Source organism: Castor canadensis, chromosome 12 (assembly GCF_047511655.1).
Source record: "Castor canadensis chromosome 12, mCasCan1.hap1v2, whole genome shotgun sequence".
Taxonomy (NCBI): Eukaryota; Metazoa; Chordata; class Mammalia; order Rodentia; family Castoridae; genus Castor; species Castor canadensis.
Genome location: NC_133397.1, coordinates 60,008,855 through 60,029,233, shown reverse-complemented (window position 1 = coordinate 60,029,233; position 20,379 = coordinate 60,008,855). Strand labels below are relative to the sequence as shown.

Below are 20,379 nucleotides of genomic sequence, written 5' to 3'. Positions count from 1 at the left end.
TTCCTATACTTTAAGTCTCTTCTTTTGTGTGACTGGGAATGAAAGTTCAAGGTGGTACTGTTTCTCAAAAGCATATGGAATATCTTCAAATGCTAGTGCAAACTTTCATTCAGAATTAGTAACTTAAGAGATTCGATTTAGGTGTGGCTCATTAGAGGAAATTTCATCAGTTTTCATTCCATTGTTCTTGGATTTGTACACTCAGCCTTGTGCCCTAAACAGTGATTACAAATGATGTTTCTTTGTACCCTTCCTTTTCCAACACTCCTCCTACTTCTTAGGTTGACCCAGTTTATGAATGTGTTTCTGCTAAACTGATCAATGAAGAATGGAATGTTGACATATTTTAGTGGAGCTGTTTTTCAGATTCTCAAAAAAAAAAAAAAAAAAGAAAAAAGAGAAATAGATCATACATTGTACTTTAGGCATCTAATTATTATTTTTGTTAATCTGTCATATGAGTCTCATGAATGCTAAAAAAATGCCTCATTTTCCACAGAAACCAGATGCATAATTTATAAGAGCAAACATCTCCATGAATGCTAACTTTATGGCCTGTGCTCATTTCTGTTAATTGTGTTTTCAGTGAAAACTAAGTTTTCACTTTAAAATTTGCTGTAGAAATTGATCTGGCTGGCTTTCACAAAAATAAAAAATAAATTCCATGTGCCATTAGGGGCCAAATCAACCCTACATTTAGATGGCTTGTCTTCTTAATGCACTTACCTGTCATTCCTGCCACAATGTGGAGCAAGAATAGCTAGCTGGTCTCTAGATTGCACAAGATATGAAACTTTAGATCAAATCCTTTCAGCTGCAAACCACCCCTTGTCACCAATTACAGAGGGAGTGGGGTGATAGGGGCTGTCTGCTAGGCTCCACTCTAGTGATTGTCAGTGATGCCATGCTGCAGAGTGAGCGAGGCAAAGATGTGGTACATCTGATAGTTATTGATTATAACGTGGCTTAAACTGTTATGTCAACCATCCACAGACAGTAGAAAGCACACAGTAAATAATCACAATAATATTTGCCATAGATTGAGAGTTATTATATGCTCAACAGTGAGCTAAATGCTTTACAGACATTACCATTTCCCATTGGCCACACTATGAAGCAGTCATTGTCACTGACTTTATAAAAACAAAGTGCAGAATGGGTGTGATGGCTCAAGTCTGTAATTTTAGCTTCTTGGGAGGTGGGAGTCAGGAGGATCCTGGTTCAAAGCCAGCCCAGGGGTGGGGGAGGATGGAAGATGGTGGGGGAACAGTTTGTGAGACCCCCATCTCAACCAACAGCTGGTGGTACATGCCTGCCATCCTCAGCTATGTGAAGAAGCATAAATAAGCAGGATTGAGGTCCAGGCCAGCCTGGGCACAAAGTGAGATCCTATCTCAAAAATAACCAATGCAAAAAAGGCTGACAAGGGTGGCTTAAGTGGTAGAATGCCTGGCTAGTAAGCAAAAGGCCCTGAGTTCAAACTCCAGTACTACCAAATGAAATGCAGAGAGGTTAGGTGGTTTGCCTGAAGCTTTCTAGTCAGGAAAAAGTGGCATTTAAACCCAAGTCTGCCTGATTTGGGAAGATTTCTAAATGAGAAACCTTTATTTTGCTTTTGGGTAAATGGGCCCATTTCTTAAGGAGTGGATGGGAGATGCAGGTTGCTGGTAGTTGAGGGGGAATTTAGTCCCAATCCTTGCTCTGTAAAAACTGTGGAAGTGAAACTACTGTTACCAGAAGAAATAGCAAAGGTATGATTTCAAGAGAACTGAGTTGTTTCCAGCATTGGTACTTTCTGAAGCAGAACAACTTATTCAGCTTCTCTTATCTGTTTCCTCATTTCCAAAATGATGGTTTCCAAGGTCTTTGTGGGTGACACCTGTATAACTCCTCTTGGGTGGAGACACTGGTTGAGCCCTGACAGTTCCTGGATAAACTCTCACCAGCATAGGAACTCTGCCTAAGAACCTAGATAGTTGGGCCCAACACCTGCTGGAAGACTGCAGGGGTTCTCTGGGGCCCCTTCTTTCCTCATCCTGTTCTTGTGGTGCTGGCATTCTGTGCCTCACCGCTGGCCAGCGTGGCTGACAACCAGCATGCCTCCCTCCTGGGACTGCAGGAAGTATGAGCCAGGCCTGCTCCCCCATTCACTGTTTCAGGTTCTAGGAAGTTAAACACAAAATCTTTCACAATCCTTTGCAGAAAAGCAAATTGAAACCCAAAGTCTTGTAACAATGAGAAATTAAAAAAAAAATTAGTGTCAGATTTGTTACAACATGAAGCAACAGCTGGATTTGTATATCCTGGAGTTATTTGAGCTCTACCAAGACAGAGAGAAAGAAAAAAAAAGTATATGTGTGTGTGTGTGTGTGTGTGTGTGTGTGTGTGACCATGAATGAGTCCTACCGTGTCTCCTGGCTGTGGCCTCATCACCGACACACGATCATATCCTTTCCTTAGTAGGACCCACAAGGCATCGAGTTTTCCCTGAAACAAAACAAATGTACCATGACTACATATGAATCCATGCCAGCGGTAGATGCATACATGCTGCTGTAGATTCACAGAATTTCCACACCTCTTCCATCACGTGAACCTGGCGACAGGGTTGCGGCAGGATTAGAAACTCTCCAGTCTCTTAACACAAAACTCAGGCTTTGTGAATGTAACAGAAGCCACACAGACACACACACAGAGGACCCTGTTGCTTATAAAGGATACTCCCTGAGACCTGAGTAACCCCCCCCACCCCCAAATATGCCCACACAGATTCATTTAGGGTCTTGGCTTTTGTTCTTGCTACATTTCTGGGGATATCTTCACACTACAAGTTAATATCTTTTCAACTTTCACTAAAGTTTCTTCTTCCTATTTGGTGCCCAGCGTTCATCAAGGAAGGCAATGATGACAAGTCCAGGAAATCTGGAAAATTCCTTGCTTTCTTGACAGGGCAAGACCAGTGAAAGGTCTCTGGGATGCAGATCCCTGGCTATTTGCCAGGCTCACTTACCAGCTACAACTTCCTCAGGAGCCCCAGCTTCCAGAGATAAATGACTGAACATCACAGATTCCTCCAAATCGTTATCCCTTTGGGGCTGAATGTAATTGGTTGAAACTCAGAAGAGCGACTATGTTAGCATCAAGGTTATCACAGTTTATGATAACATGCACCTCTAAAAATGACTCCTACTTTCTGGAACCTGTGAATATGTTACCTCATGGGGCAAAAAGGACTTTGTAGATGTGATTAAGTTGAAGATTCTTGAGATGGACCACCCAGGTGGTCCTAATCTAACCACAGGGGGACTTTACAGAGAAAGGCAGGAGGTGAGGGGTCAGAAATGTGCTAACAGAAGCAGAGCCTGGGTGATTCAGTGAGACTAAGACTCAACCCACTGATCCTGGCTTTAGAGATGGAAGGGGCAACAATCCAATGAACGTGGACAGCTTCCAGACTCTGGATGTGGAAATGAATTCTCTTCTGGAGCCTCTAGAAGGAGCACAACCTTCCCATCACCTAGATTTTAGCCTAACGAGATCTGTCTTAGCTTCTGAACTTCAGAATTATAAGATAAAAAATTTGCATTGTGTTAAGCCTCTAAGTGTAGAATTTCTTATAGCAGCAGTAGGAAACCAATATAGCCCTTCTTTCTCCCTAAGATATTTGGTTCTTATTTGCTTACTGTTTGTCTCTATTCGGTGGAATGCCAGATCCATGAAAGAGGTGTGGTTAGTTGTGTTTGTTGCTGAATGCCCCCCTCAGAGCAGCACCTGGCACTCAATACATAATTGTTGGGTGACAATGCTCCTATGTGCTAGCTGCTTTTCCATTGTGTCCTCTCATTTAATTCTCTCAACAATGCCAAAGAGTGGCAGGGGGAAATGGACAGGGAAGTGATTGAGGATCTTGTCCAATGGCACAGAGCTTGTCAATTGGGGAGTGGCGCGTAGAACCTCTGGCTGTGTAATTCTAAAGCTCAGATATTTTCTGTTACAACAACTGAAGATCCTACCTCATGAAGATCTGGCTGGACAGTGTTAATGGAGAACCTTTAGAAAACGGTTTCTATACTGTGGGTTGCCACCTTTTGATTACTGATGAGATCAATTTTGTGTGCTAGGACTAGAATTTTTAAGAGACACAGCAGAACAGAAAATGGTTAATTGCACATGGTGAGGATAAGCACTATTTTATGAAAATTTTGTTTCAGTTGTGTATGTATGAGTGTGTGTGAGTGTGTGTGAGTGTGTGTGTGTGTGTGTGTTGGGTCAAAATATAAAATGTAGTACATGTGGGGGTGTTAGAATGTTTGAAAATGCTGATCTGGATGATAGTGCTGGGAAGGCTGGGGGACATCTAGAAAATTCAAGACCCTCAACACAAAGCAGCCATAGTTGCAGTATTAAGAATCATCTCAAAGACTTCATACTCTGGAATTATTCTCTGGTGGGGTGTATGCACATCTAAAAAAGTTGCACTCTTGAACTTTTGTCAACTGTTGTTTGAGCTCCAGTGGGTTAAACTTTATCTTGCCAAGTATAGTGTTTCTCATCTGCTTCAGCAACAAATTTACAAAAGCCTTTGAAACTATTTTGAAATGACTTTAGAGTGCTGGGTAGAACCACTGCTGTGTTCAGCATAGATTTCTACATTAAACAATTTCAATTATCAGCTGAATGTTTTCCTCTGAGGTTCTTTGGGATAAGCATTTATAGTTCAGGATACCACCAGGTGGATTTCCTGGATGAATGCCTTCTTTTTCTCTCCCTTCTTTTGGAGTGGGGAGGGATGGACTCCCAGCATTTGGCTTTGTAAATTAGCCCACCCACAGCGTCCTGTCTGTATGCTAATCACTCAACTCCTTCACAAATGAAGAGCGGGAGGATGAGGCTGAAAGAAGAAACTTTTGCTCTTGAACAAGAGTATTAATTAGCTCAGCAGGAAATTCAGAGTTGCATGCATAGCAAAAGAGCAGAAACCACCTTGATGTATGGTCCCATGAGAAAGGGGAGGAAATTATGGTCCTTTGTGGCAGATTTCAGTGCAGAGCTTCAGCACAAGAGTACTGAAGTCAGAAGGCCAGGCTCTGGAGGTGTCTTCCCTCACCTGCTGCTTGGAAAAGCTGTTACAACTCCTTACTTGTCTCATCTTTAAAATGGAGATAATAATACTGTCTACAGACATAAGGTTTAAAGTTAAATATTGAAGTTAGGTACTTGGCTCAGAGAAAATATTCAGTACATGTTATCTGCAATCATAGTAAAGTCACTAAAATGATCATTCTAGAAACTCTGTAAAAGATTGAAAAGAATGGAATGCAGTGTACCAATCCAACAAATAGAACTTAGGAAGCATGTAGCTGCCCGCCTTCCATTCGGTGTTCTTTCAATCCCTTTCCCCAACTGCAATTTTACTCCTCTTCAGGGTGTCCTAGTTGGGCTCCTTCCCTACCACTCCACCCAGACTGCTCTCGCTAAGCCCATCCACGCATCCTGATTGCTAAAAGCTTTACTCTATCCTTCTAAGGGATCTGTTGTGTCGGGCTCTCCCTTCTGGACGCCCTCCCTTGGCCTGGGTACCAACTTTGGCCTGTTCCCCCTCTTTCTCTGGTTAGTCCCATCAGCTTCTTTGGCTCCCCTTCCCCTGCCTATGCTTGACTTAGTTATGGTCCCTTTGGTCACTCCTTCTGTGCTAGTCCCTCGGGCTGAGTGTCCTGGCCTAGTCTTGTGACTCACTCATTCTATCCATTGTTTCTCTCTCTCAAGGCCCGGATTGAGTACACTACTAGACCTTCTTTTTTTTCTTTTGGTGGTACTGGGGTTTGAACTCAGGGCCTACTGCTTGCTAGACAGGCACTCTACCACTGGAGCCACTCTGCCAGCCCCCAAATCTTAATTGTAATGTCCATGTATCATAGGATCAAAAACCAAACATCATAAATTGAATGAACTCTTTTCTCCCCAAACCTGCTCCCCTTTTTTGCATACTTTGCCTTGGTTCATGAACAGATAAGCTGGATACCAGAGAATTAATCTAACTTCCTCTCTGACACCTCATGTCCAATACCAACCATGTCTTGGGGTTGGTCTGTCTCTCTACAGCAGCTCTCCTGTCTCCTCATCCTGTCTAGTCCTGTCTCACCACCTTCATGGTTACTGCCTTGACCCAGGCCCTCATCACCTGTGACTCATTCTGTGAAGGGTTTCCTTATTGGTCTTTTACCTCCAGGCTCCTGGTCCTCTCTCTACATTGGATTCCATCACTAGCTCAAATGGTTTCTGCACCAACCATCTTACTAGTAGAGTGAGTTTGGGCAAGTTACTTACCCTTTTTGTGTCTCGGTTTTTCCATTTCTTAAAGGGAGGAGTAACAGTTTCTACTTTTGAGGGTTGTTGTGAGAAATAAACAATGTGTAAACACTTGGAACTCAGCCTGATCTGGGGTGTATGCTACACATAGTGAGCTATTGTCATTGGATATTCCAGTCAGGGAAGCTAGTTCCACTGTATCCTCAGCATTATGAGTTCTGACTGTCCCAATAATGAATCCAAAGCCCCTAATCTGTGACCCACAAAACAATCTGGGTAATTTATGCAACCTACACCTTTATGCAACCTATTCCTATGTCAGCTGAGCTTCTAATGCAAGAATTGGATAGGATGGTTGCAACTAAGAGGATAAAAAAATAACTGTATAGTCAAAGAGAAGACCATGACAAAGGCCCCAAGGAGTCTAGATTTTCTGAAGTCTGTTATTTAAAGACAGTAGAGAATGGCCTTTTTCAGAACATCCCTTTGAGGCCAAAAGTACCTCAGGGGATTTGTGTTCCTGGTCCACTATCAAGGGCAACACTTTATCTAAGATTTGGACATCCATCAGACATAGGCCTCTCACAGGATGTACTGAAGACACTGGTCCTCACCCCCCAGAAGAAATGCTAAACTGCTCTGTGTAGCTATGTCAAAAGATTTCAGCACAAACCTTGGAACCCTCTGCAGAGTATATTAGCTGATATTTAAAAATAGCTTTCTTCCATATGGAGTTGATACAATTAGACTATAAAGTGAGGAATTTACCACTTCTGGGTCCCTAAACTGTACCTCATTTAACCTTAGACAATAATTCCACTTCATAAAGACAGACAAACTCGAAGTTCTATGGAAATGACTTTTGGTTCTTTCTACACAGTAAGACTGAGAATGTTATCAGGGCCATCATTTAAGGCGCCCTCATGCATGGGTGTTTGTGGCTGGGTTCCCTTTTTTGTTTCTTTTTGCCAGAAAGCAGCTGTGTCTTCTTTTCTGGTTTGTCTGCCTTAGCTATTTGGATGGGAATCAGAAGTTGAGATTTTTTTTTAGGGTACTTCAATGTATAGGGCCATTATGGATTGACAACTGAACTTCTATACCTTGAAATACATGGCAGTAGGTCCCAGGCTTCCCTTCAAATGAAATTAATGAATGAATTTAAGTTAATGGATGAGGTTGGAAGCTTTCCTGACTCATACACACACAGGGTAATTATTTAATTTTTCTTTTGGCATTTCTTTAAGAAAAGTTTGGGACCACTCTAAAAATGTAGCCAGAGAGAGACGGAATCTGTTTAGCCGCAACAGCACTTCTGACAACACTTTATGCTCAGGTATGTCTTGCTTGGCTACGTGCAGTTTCATCCAGTACAGTGTCATAACTGAGTACTGCTTGACTACAAGGTCAAGGTGTTTAAGGTCAAGGATGACAGGTGGGCCCTACAAGAAATAAACATAAGACCACTAGGCTCCCCGGCCTTGCAAGTGGGACAGGCTAAACCTGACCCCCATAGTCTGCCTCTTTTGTAGAGAAAGGCCGGCTTGCCTGGCTAGACAGTGTCTGGCTTTTGTCCTTCAGCTGTCATTTCTGTCACTTTCAGTCACGTGGAGGAGCTACTGGAGAATGAGAAAAATGATTTCTGTAAAGGCTGAAAGCCTTCCAACAAACCTGCAATTGGTTCTGGTTTTAATCTAGCTGGTGGCCATATATTTGGGTATGACTTAACTTGTCTGCAATGGTCAGTTCCAGTTTAATGAGAAGCATGGGGTACTGTAAATCTGGGGGTGAAAACCAAGTAAAGGAAAATGCAGGCTAAATATCAGGGGAGAAATGTCTTGATGATGAGCCTGGAATGAGGACAGGGATGTGTGGTTGGTGTGGTCAGTGCCTCACATTAGACTGGGAAACGGTGGGAGAGAAGAACCCATTGTGGCCTTTCTCCCTAAGTTCTCACTGGCCTTGCTTAGCAACTGAGCTCACCTGACTCTCAAGTCTATTTCATGGAATGTGTGAAAAAAGTAGGTCAAATGCAGTCCATTTAAATATGTGTATGCTTCTGACCACTTTTGCTGGGAGCTAGGCGTCTTCTCAGGCACTGTTAAAAGTTTTTGCCATCTTTCTTTTCTTTCTTTCCTTTATTTTTTGGTGGTACTGGGGTTTGAACTCAAGGCCTTATGCTTGCTAGGCAGGCATCCTACCACTTGAGCCACACTTCTTTCTCTTTTTTTCTCTCTCTTTCTTTCTTTCTTTTCTCTCTCTTCCTTCCTTCCTTTCTCCCTCCCTTTTCTCTTTCTTTCTTTTCTTTCTTCTCTCTCTCCCCCTCCTCTCTCTTGCTCCCCCCCTTTCTTTTTCTTTCTTTTTCTTTTTTTTATGTATAGGATCTTTCTACATAGTAGCCCTGGCTGAACTAACACTTTTTGATCCTCCTGACTCTTTCTCCTGAATGCTGGGATTCTAGCTGTTCGCCATCACACCTGCTTTGCTGGAAGTTCTGTGCTAGGTGGAGGTGCTCTCCACAGTTCTAATGGGTATGGAAGGTGGGCACAGTATGCAAGGGTCATTCTGCATGAGCTGACTGTCCCCGTCCACTGAGCACTGCATGCATTTCTTTGCCTCCCTGCTCCAGGCCTTGGCAGCTGCTTCTACCCTAGCTGGCTCCCCTTTGGCCAGTAGGTGCAACCAGAAGGAGATGAGAGACAAGGTGAGGGCGAGATGGGTGCTTGTTCCTTCTGTCTTCAGCAGCAGCTGTATTCCTACAGGGTAGGTACCTACTAACATTTCCTGGAAGAAGCCAGAGAGTAAAGATTGTAGGCTTTGCAGATCAAGGGGCAAAATGGAGGGTGCATCAGTACTTATATAATCATTTAAAACATAACCATTTAAAATGTAAAAGCCATGCTTTGCTTGTGGGTTGTATAAAACCCACAGATTTAGATTGCAAACTACTGCCCCATGGCAACAGCTCCCGATGGGTACTCTCTTCTCGAGGACTGTGGCTCTTGCTGGTCTTCAGAGACGCCATTTTCTCCTTGCCCTGCAGGTCTAGGGGTGTAATGGCTCTCCCTAAGGCTAATCTTTGGGGGTCCTACCACCTCTGTGGGGACCCTTGACCTTGTCCACCCTTGCTTAGCTCAACTCTTTGGAGTGTGCCTTCTCCTTCTACACAGGACTGTGATGAACACTGTGAGAAGGTTCCAGAAGGGAAAGTAGAGTTTATGGTGCCACATAAGGCTCAATGTTTTGTCCAGGACCTAACAAATGTCCACAGACATTGCAACTAGAATAAGGCTCAGCACAGAGCATGGTCCTTGTTACACACTGTGGGAACTGAAGTTGTGGCCAGTATGCTTTCATCTACAGAAAGAATACAAATTCTTTTCCGTGTTTCTGTTCTTTTTCCTGCCCTTCCTCAGGCACCCAGTCCTGATACACATCAAATGAACTTTTTCTGCCTTTTCCTTAGAGATGGCAAGAAAAATGTCACCTTTCTGGACAGGGTGTACCACTGTGAGCTGTGTCTGATTGACATGGTGGTCTGAGAATGGTTTCATAATTACATCCTGTGCCTGAATTCTTCAACAAGAGTTGGTGGAGTCCCTCCTCTGTGCCAGGCACAATGCTGTTGATTGGGGCTTCAAAGCATAATTGGTGCCTTCAGGGGGTGAAATCTAGTGGGAAAAGGCTCGTGAACATGAGTAATGGCACCAATGGCTATTTATGCGTCTCCTACCTAGCAGAAAGTGTGAGTAAGCATTGGCATCAGCTGCTCCACCAGGCTTACTTTTTCATGTCCTAACCAGGGAATCCTGCCAAGGTGAACAGCAAGTCCACCAGCATCATAAGCCTTTCCCATCTGGTCCTTCAGGTGACTCCATGACACTCAGATTCCCAATCACTTAACATTAATCCAGCAGTTGGGTTGGGGGTGAAAAATGTCCCCAATGTGACTCTAATGTGGGTCTCCTTGCTGAGCTTTCTGAGAAGTCACCAAGGGATGGTCACAGCCTCTGCTTATTTTAATAACCCAGGTATTGCAGTGCCTGTCCTCCAAATGCTGGCTGGAACCTTCCATGGCTTTTCCACTGGGCATATTAAAAACCCACATGACTGGGCCCCACAACTGGAGTTTCTGATTTGGCTGATCTTACAGAAATTATGCATTTTTAGTAAGTTACTGAGTGATGCTAATGGTGCTGACCTGGGGTCCACACTTTGGAGAATCAGTGGTTCACAGTGACTAAGGAGGAGGCTGAAGACTGGGGCTGGGAAGGAAGGGATCACTAGGTCAATAGAGGAGAATGAGAGAGTTTGGATGTGAAATCAAAAAAGGGAGGTATTGGGCAGTAAAAGGAGTTTCATTTGCTGAGACAAATTGTGAGGGCCAGTGTACTTTTGGAGGTCCTTTGTGCAACTCTGAGCACCTAGGCCTGGGAATCTTCATTTGAAAGCACTTTCAGGTGATTCTGATACTCAGGTTTGAGCACCTCTGTTTATTTGGGAGATGGCATGGCCTGGCACATACTAGGTGCATGACAAAACCCACTGAGTTGATACTGATTCCAAGTGGGTGTTGGGAGCGTTTTTAGATTTCTAAGTGTATTTGTATTTTATTTATAAAACTTAGTTCTAACCTACCAGTTAATAGGGAATAACACACTCTCAAGCAGAAACTGGATTCTTCAAGTAGAATTAATGAGCTTTCAGTGTCCAAGATCACAGAAGTGAAAACTTAGCTGCAACAGAAGATGTGTTAGTCACAAGGTACAGATTCCTGAGAATGACATAATAGGAAATCTTCTTTCTTCATCTGAGAATCTCCTTGGCTCCTTCCTGTCTGCACATGTGTGCACGCCACTGCACACTCTCTATTAGAAAAGAATTAGGAGCACACAGCTGTTCCTCCAGCAAGTTTCACCTCCCTGCATCTTCCCAGAGTCCAATCCATTGCCCTAGGGAGGCTTATTTTAAAAAAAGAATCTCACTGCTCTAAACATGGCAAACTGTGTGAGCCTGAGCTGGGTCAGCTGAGAAAAGATGACTATCAATAAAGTTTTATTCAACTCCAAAGTAAATGGTATTTCTTTTGATTTTGTAGAAGGGCTGTTATAAAATTTGCAAATAACTCAGTGAATGATAAAAATGATTTTTACTGCTATTGGAACAGGGGACAAGGTTTTGTGTGTGTGTATGTGTGTGTGTGTGTGTGTGTGTGTGTGTCTGGGAGGGGATGGGTACTGGATCCCACATTGAGTCTTTCACTTGAGGCTTTGGAGTGGACTCCATGCTGTTTGTAGTATGGAACTGGGGGCTGTGGCCCTGAGTTAGGGCCTTGGGTTCCACATGTTAGCAGAGCAAGGCCTTTCCTATCTCAGTTTTCTCCTGTATGAAATGAGGGAGTGGGGATAGATTGTGTCTTCAGTCTTTTCTGTTGTGAGTTTCCAAGGCTGTCTGACAGTTGACATAGTACAGATGCAGTGTAAGGCTGAAGAGAAGGGTATGGATCCAACCACATGAATTCAAAGCCATTTGTACTCAAGAGCAAAGAAGAGAGGGCACAGAGAGCATTAACTACCTCTCCAGCTTAAACTTCCCAAGAAGCCAGGGTATTTTAGGGTCTGGAGCTGAGTGGGGAAGAGAAATGCTGGAGAACAAAGGAGATTCATTCACAACCAGGCAGAAGGGGTCCTCAATGGATACTCTGAGTGAAGAGAGACTCACCTTAATTGGAGAGTACCACTTCCGGGGGGAAGAGGGCCGGCGCATATTGTTGTTGAGATTTCGAGGCTCAGGGAATTCGAACTCTTGCTCAGGCATCTTGACTCTTGCATTCTTTGCCTTTTCCAACTTAGCACCTTCTTCTGTGGAGCCCTTTTCTCCCCAACGGACCTAAAATAAATAAAATACAATGAGACGGAGTGACAACATAAAATAGGCTACTCCTGAGAGTAGGAATGACAAATACCTGTGTGATGGGCAATGCACGTACTACTCAATCCTCCAGTGCTTTGGATATTGAGGGCCAGGGAAGAGGGGGCTGTGGGAAAAGGGAAAGGGGGGCAGAAGGAGTACCAAGTGCCAGCTATTGAAGCAAGCTTTCTCTTGCTCCCTTGTTACTACTGAACCTAACTGGGCCTAACTGGAGGTGACATGAGATGCAGAAAGCACACAGGATAGACAGACAGACAGAAAGTTGGGGCCAGGTGTTCTGGGCGCTCGGAGGGAGAGGTACAGCAGCCTCATTGCTCCTTTTCTCTATTATTCTCTTCATTTACTTTGCTTCTTTTCTCTATCTGTATTCTTTAAGGCCTTACTCCTTTACAGTTCTTTAAAACCTTGCTTCTAAAGTCTTTCTTTAAATCCTTGCTTCTTTTCTACTCTTTAAAACCTCACTTCTAAAGGCTTCTTTTCTGTTCTATAAAGTCTCTTTCCTTAGACTTGTACTGTCCCTTAGCTTTTCTTTAGCATAATCTCTCTTAAAGTCTTTGCTTCCAGACTTGTACTGTCCCATGTTCTCTCTTTAACTTTCTTAAAGTCTCAGTCCTTGTAACAAAAGGATCCTGTATTCCTGCTTCTCTGAATGTAAACAACTTAGGAAAAGCAGCTGAGCTCCATCTCGCCTTCTTGCTCTCTTCTGTGGCTGGGGCTGTGCCAAATAGCCTACAGATTATTTGACATAAACATCTTAGGAAAAGCAGCTGCTCTGCATCTTGCTGTAGCCTTATTTTGTGGCTAGGGCTGTGCTGAACTCAGCCTTCAGAACATTGAGTACAATTGTGCTAATATCCTCATAGGTTTCTCCTACTCCACTCCCCACAAGCTATGTGTTTGGATATTTAGGGAAGGAGCTGTCCAGATAGTGGGACTGCATGCATAAAGGCAGGTAAGAACTCTGGGTTTTGTTCCAGTGAGAAAGGGAACCACTGAGGGGATCTGAGCAGATGAACAGCCTGCTGTGACCACAGTGGGAAAGATCAGGGTGCACAGTTAAAAGGCTATACCTTTTCTGTCTTACAATCTGCATCCCCACTAGACCTCAAGTAGGAGCTGTCTCCATTTCCTCTAAATCTCTTGTCATTGGTAGTCAGCACACAGCTAAGTGTGCACGAAGCCAAGCTCTTACCTCCATCCTTTTAATGCCTCCAACGCCTCGCCCACCATAGTAAGAGGCATCTACTGTAGGCCACTTTTTCTTAGGCAGGCCATCATCATCTTCTTCCTATAAAGACATTGTGACACATGAAGACAAAGCACCTTGCTATGTGTATATGCCCACCATAATGAAGTGGGTAAGAGCAGAGCTTGGAGATTCACACTGCCTAGGTTAAATCCCAGTGCTAAAGTTCACTTGACCTTGAGTAAGTCAGTTGACTTATATTTTCCTTACCTATAAAGTGGGTATTTTTATACAGTACTACCAGGTAAGGTTGTGACACAGTCCTGGGACCCTCCTTTACAGGGTTCTGTGGTTTGTATGTGTTCTCCAGAGTTCCTTTGTCGGGAGTGTAATCCCCAATACCACGGTGTTGGGAGGTGGAACCTAACAAGAGGTGATTAGGTGGCGAGGGCTGTGCCTCACAAATTAACTAATGTTGTTATCTCACAGGTGCATTAATTTTCACACAAGTAGCCTTGTTATAACAGGGAGTTGGGGCCCCTCTTGTTCTATTGCTGTCTTTTGTATATGCTTTCTTGCCCTTCCACTTCTGCATTGAATGATCAGCATGAAGGCCCTTGCCAGATGCATGCTCTGCGACCTTGGATTTTTCTAGAAATGTAGGTCTCCAGAGCTGGAAGAAATGTTTCTTTTCTGTATAAGTTTCCCCATATTTGGTATTGTATTATAGCTGCAGAAAACAGACTTATATCTTCAGTCCTGATTCCTCTGAACGCCAACTGATGATGTGACATTCATGTTTTCTCTTGAGAACTACTAAACATCACAACAATAAGCAAAGAGAAATCCTGATTTCCCAACCCAAACCTGTTGCTCCTGTAATCTTCCCCATTGCCTGGGAGCCACTCTTAAATTCCCCTTTTCTGCAACTACCCCTCTGTGCCTTATTCCAGTTCTCTAGCAAGTCCCATTGCTCCTACTTTTCCAACTGTAACCCCCCAGGTCCCCCCGGGACCATGCCCCTATGAGTTTTCTCCTGGATATGGTGGTGGCCTCCTTACTGGCCTCCCTGCTGCCCTCTTGCTGGCCTACAATCCATCTTCGACATGGCAGCAGAGTAAGTCCTGTGGGGGCTGTGTTTGTGCTCACCCAGCCTCGTCCCATCACACTCTCTCTCTCTGCTTGCTCTCCTCTGTTCCCCAAATACTCCAGCACACTGCTGTCTTGGGTCTGAGCATAGGTGCTGTCTTGTCTAGGAATACTTTTCCTCATTTCCTTCTGATCACTCCTCAGAGAGGCGTTCCTAGCCATTCATCCAATCTTTTCATCCTATCTGCTTCATTTTTAATTATGGCTCTTACAATGGTTAGACATTTATTTAGTGTGAGTCTCTCTACACTAGAACGTAAGTTTCACAGAAGCTTTTGTTATTATGTTGTGTTCATTATTATGCAGATTTATGATGGAGTTACATCCTGATAAACCCCCTGGAAAATGAGAAGGCACCTAATACCCAGTCTACACCCCAGCATGGCAAACACACACTGTGGGGGATCAGTTGTTTCCCCTCACAATCCTGTAGCTGACCTGGAGCTGCTGTTGCCCACAATGGAAGAAAGTATGGTACTGTATGTGACTACTCCAGAAAAAGAGCAAAACTCAATTCGAAGTATTTCTACTGAAAGGTTTCTACTGAAGACAAATCACTTTTGCCATGCTGAAAAGCTGAGAACTTATAAGTTGCACCATTGTAAGCAGGGACCATCAGATATCTCTGCTTTTAGAATGCCACTACTTAGTACGAGATAGGTGTCCAAGAATTGTCTGTTGAATTTACAGATAAATTAAATAAGGTGATTCAAATAAAGCACTAATTTAGTATCTGCAACTTAGTGACAGGAACAAGTTGATGGATGGAAAGAGAAGGTTAATTGGTAAAAACTGCTTTTCCTCTTGGCGTTGTAATTATTCCTGTCAAGGGGAGAAAAATACCACTGTGTACAGTCCTGGGTAGATTACAAGGAAATGGCATGATTTCTCTCCTGGGTAGAGAAAGGAGGCAGGAACAGGAGTCTGCAAAGCAGAAGAATGACCAAAGAGGACCAAACACTCAGCGTGCATGGCTTTTTTTGCTGGGAACTGGTGAGTCACACTCAGGATGATGTCCTCAGATGTAGGGCACCACTGTGTGGAAAGGGGCACCCCATGCAGGAGGCAAGTAGGAAGCAAGGGAAAACAGTCAGCAAAAGGGAGGTCAGGGCCAGAGGTGACAAAAGAAAACAGTAACAAGTTAGTACATAGGACTCCTGGAGTTTGCTGCTATGCTTAGGATAGGAAGGCTTCTTTTGAAAAAAAAAAAAAAGTTTAAAATCTAATATATCTTAAAGGACAGAGGGACCATAGCAGATGAGGAGATTTGCCACATTCTGGTAGTTGGCACTGGGGTCTCTCTCTCTCTCCCCCTATCCCTGCCATCCCCATTCTTGAACAGATCTTTACCATGGGGTCATGACCCTTAAATACACAGTGGATTCTGTTGACCTGTGTCTTCTAACTGCAAGTAGCTGCTCAGTAGCCAGGTACTGAATTTGTGATACCACACCACTGAGACTATACATCCTTTATCACTCATATGGCAGTTCCTCTTCTGAGTACTTACATTTAACCTTGGAACTGCCCAGTGAGGAAGGCAGCATTACTTATGGGAATCCATTTTAGAGACGTGAGGTAGTGAGATTAGGTGGCTCAGGTCACCCAGCTTGTAGGAGCAGAGCTGGGTTTGAACTCATGCAGGTTCTGAATTTTGTTCCTTTGTGTTTGGCTTTTTTCAGTCATTCGATGATATCAAATCAATGCTAGCTTCCTACTTCTTACCCCTTGTACCTGCTAACTGTGATGATTTATGATTATAAAGCATGTCAAAATAGGCCAGCATAGGGGTGAAAGCTTATAATACTAGCTACCCAGGAGGCAGAGATTGGGATTATTATGGTTTGAGGCAAAGAGTTCATCAGACTTCATTTCAATGAATGGCTGGGTGTGGTGGGGTGTGCCTGTCACCCCAGCTACATGGGGAAGCACAAATAGAAGGTTCACGGTCCAGGCCCACTTGGGTATAAAGTGAGATCCTATCTCAAAAATAGCCAACATAAAAAGAGCTGTCAGAGTGGCTCAAGTGGCAGAGCACCTGGCTAGCAAGCACAAAGCCTTGAGTTCAATTCCTACTACCACAAAAAACAAACAACAAAAACCTTACGACAAAATGAAATATTAAATAAAATATTAGTCGAGTCTGTTACCTACGGTCTCATTCCAGAGGTTTTTTTTCACCTTATGATGCCAAGACAAGAAACTTATAAGGCTGCATGTTGTCACTAAGAGGAGGAGGAATGAGTCTATGTAAGTGTGTGCACACAGAGATACAAAATATGGCTCCACAAAGCCTGGGCATCCTTGGTCTAGGACAGTTTTCCAAAGGACAGAATAAAATTCTATCACCTAGAACTGACCACAGCAGGACCAAGAATTCAGCTGCTTTATTCAGCAGACAACTGAAGTAGTCTCAAGAGTCTCCTGGTTTTACAGTTACAGAGTGCAAACATTACAGGCCATCTGATTGGGCCTTTCCATTTCAACTTGGCGGGGCGGACAGTCAGATCCAGAGCAATGACGTGACGTGATGAAGGGGAAGTTCTGGTCTGGTTTCCTATGCCTTGTTCAGGGAAGTTCCCCTACCACACTATGCTGAATGAACGTTAAGAAAGAGTTACAGTTGTTTTTCTCTAGTTCACAAACTTTCTGAGCATTTAGATATAGTAAGACATAAAGCTTGTCAGTACCCTTTTGCAGGCTTTCCAGCCACCCCTCCCAGACTCTCTCAACTCTCCAGTGGGTGTGGTCCTGGAAAAGAGGGCGGGGCTTGGGACGTCTCAACAGGAAATGCCTAGACATGCTCTGATCCACCAGGCCTGTCCTTTAGTCTCCTGACCCTAGCTTGCCTGCCAAACTCAAATAACAACAGTAAAAGTCAACATGAAGGCATAGGGTTTGACCAAAGGAGAGTCAGCGTTTTCCCTGCAGTAAGCATGACTCTGTTTACACGTTCTAGAAACGGGAGAGTTTTGCAATCCCCAGGAAGAGGAGGGAAACTTTGATGTATATTTTCATTTGGTCAAAAACTGATGGAGTAAACTCACAGACTCCAGTGAATGCTATGACGATCAGAAGCACTTGGGGGTGAATTTCTACATCTGCTTAAAAGTATAAAGGCTCTTGGGAAGTTTCTCTCATACCACCTTTCAAGGATGTTGCAGGGAGGGAGTACAGAAATCCTCAGCTATCTTTTTTTTTTTCTGTAAAGAAACTTTGGTGTCCTTTGTGGTTATGGGAGGAGTGGCAAAGCCAAATTGCTTTATATGAGCAAGTAGCAAGGGCTTGTGGGCAATTAGCAGCAGATGAGCAGAAAAGAGTGGAACTGAACTACCAGCAAGCTCTTGCCAGGGCACCCTGAGGAGATGGGAAAGAAAATCCCAGCAGTGGGAATGACAGCTGCACTGTGTTGTCACCCAGCCCTTCACTTAAGTAAAAGTCCCTATGAAGATGCCAGTAGTGCCTTGGGGGAGGGTAGGAATTGGGTTTTGCCAGATGTTATCTAGCAAACAAAGAGGATGAAGTAAAAGAGAAGAAGCAAGGAGTAGAAGTCAGAGGTGGCTGGGAGAAACCGCAGAAGTCAGGGAGGGACACTGATTTCCCATCAGGGGAAGTTATGTTTAAATCTTAAAGGATGTGGTGGCCCTAGATAACCAGTAGGCTGATGCCTGGGTGACACAGTGGCAGCACATTCCACAGACGGTAGAGGCCCAGTCTGGCCTACTTGTCCTGGGCCTGTCTTCTCAGGAAGTACTCATCTGGTTCGCCCATAATTGGGTAAGTCCTGTGCCGTCTTCCGACATTGAACTTTTCCATCTTTGCTAAGTGTGCCAGGCTGTTGTACAGCTCCATGCTTCAACCTTCAGGGATCCATATGCCTGGAAAACCCTTTCCCCACTTTTTCCATCTGTCCTTTAAGACATCATTTAAATGTAACCTGTTCTGTGAAGAGCTGCTCGATTCACCAGAGAGTTCAGTTTCCCTTGTTGTATTCTCACAGCTCCTGAATTTGCCTCTATTCACTCGACAAACATCTAACAGTTAGTTATTAAGCAAACCAGTGGGTAGAGGGGGTGAGGTTTCAGATCCCAGGGTTCCCTCACTTCTTCATGCAGACTATGCACTGAACAACTCAATATGACTCCTGCCCTCCACCCCACCAGAGCTTTGTATCTGGTGGCCCTCAAGCCAAGTTCTTTACCATTCTTACTTCTCTGATATCCATTTGCTAGAAGATCCAGATAGACAGTTTGACCCAAAGTGGCTCTCAACCCCCAAATTCACTGTGAATACCATTAAAAGAACATAACTGAAACAGAATATAGCCCAATGAAGTAGGTTTCCAATTAATTTAAAATTTTATAGAATGGTAACACATATGATAAGACCTATATGGCTCCAGACAAGGACTACTTATTGGTTCTTCCTTCCTTCACTCACTCAAACAACCGTGGTGAAGCCCCTACGGCTTGCGCATGCAGTGTTATATTTTGGGAAAATTAAGAGAATGCAGCTGTCAACCACACAGTTTACATCTAGAGAGGAGTACGTTTTGTGAGAGTGAGGACATGAAGTACAGAACTGAGATCACAGACACTTGTGGGTCTGGGAGGCTCAGGAGGGCAGAACTAAGGTAGAAGTGTGTCTCATCTGGTGTTTGTGGATAAGCCTCATATCAGTCTTGGAGGTGAGTTCCTAGGATTGAATTGCCAAGTCAGAAACATTCAATTTTTTGTTTGTAGATGCAAAAAAATTCCAAAGGATTTAAGATTTCCTTATTCTGAGTTGCATTTAACATGTCATGACACTATTATATTTGTTCACATACACACAGTGATTAAGGACAACATAATGACTGTCCTGTATTCTTCAACAGTGAATAGTGTATTTATTTTCTTAGGAGAAATGTTCCTATTTTTTAAAAAAAGATATTGAAATGTAGCGTACTGAATTCTGCCTGTTCGAGGGCTTCTGTTTGGAGTGTTACATATGTGTGAGAGTGCATGTGTGAGTGTGTGTGAGAATGTGTATTTGATATCCATTAGCAAGAAGATGCCTGGGAGTCGCTTGGCCCTTCATCCCTCAGGGTGGGGGTGACTGGAGTGACATAGCTGGAGGGGTTCCTGCTTGCTGCTGTCAGGGAGTCTAACTTCACTAGTCCTAGACAAGTTGTATAATTTTCCATACTCAGTTTTCCTATCTAAAACTTTCTTGCCACAGAGTAACTGTTAGGATCAGGGAGTATAATAATAAACCCAGAAATAAGTTCATCGCCCAAAGTGACAAGCTTATTAGTCACTGGATGCCCACCCAGTGTCAAGGCCTTCAATATACATTCCTTTCCCCGTGGGTGCAAAACACTAGCCTCAGAAGTCCCAATGCTCACACACTTTCTCTCTCTAGCTCTCACACTCCCACCCACACATACTAACCCAGATAGACATGTTCTAAAGCTTTATGGTGAGACACTGTGATGTCAGCGTAAAAGGGAAGATAGGCTAGAAAATGTGAGTTTACAGAGAACAATAGAGACCAGCTATACACTAGGGCCTTCAACAGAGCACAGAGAATAAGTGGCTGTCTTCATGTCAGCCTTATAAGGGCTGTGGGCCTTGTCCAAATGCCAGTTGGGTCTGGGTGGGGGGACACTGCCACTCAGGAAAGGAGCCCATGATGTTTCCACTGAGTGCTGGAGGCCTCACTGCTGGTTGCACGGCACAAGTTCAAATCCCAGTCCCATCACTTAATACCTGCGTGAACTTAGATGAAATGTCTATAGTTTAGATCTGGAATGTCCCCCAAAAGCC

The 20,379-nt window shown here is 43.8% G+C and overlaps 1 protein-coding gene across 1 annotated transcript in view; it reads right to left on the bottom strand.

Annotated features, from left to right (window-relative positions):
* Antxr1 (ANTXR cell adhesion molecule 1) overlaps window positions 1-20,379 on the bottom strand; it is a 218,450-nt gene that overhangs the window by 53,008 nt on the left and 145,063 nt on the right. Inside the window, exons 15-17 of the mRNA XM_020177429.2 lie at window positions 13,430-13,525; window positions 12,028-12,195; window positions 2,407-2,487 (exon numbers count right to left, since the gene is read on the bottom strand). Coding sequence (XP_020033018.1) covers window positions 2,407-2,487; window positions 12,028-12,195; window positions 13,430-13,525 — 345 coding nt within the window. The remainder of the gene's footprint in view (window positions 1-2,406; window positions 2,488-12,027; window positions 12,196-13,429; window positions 13,526-20,379) is intronic.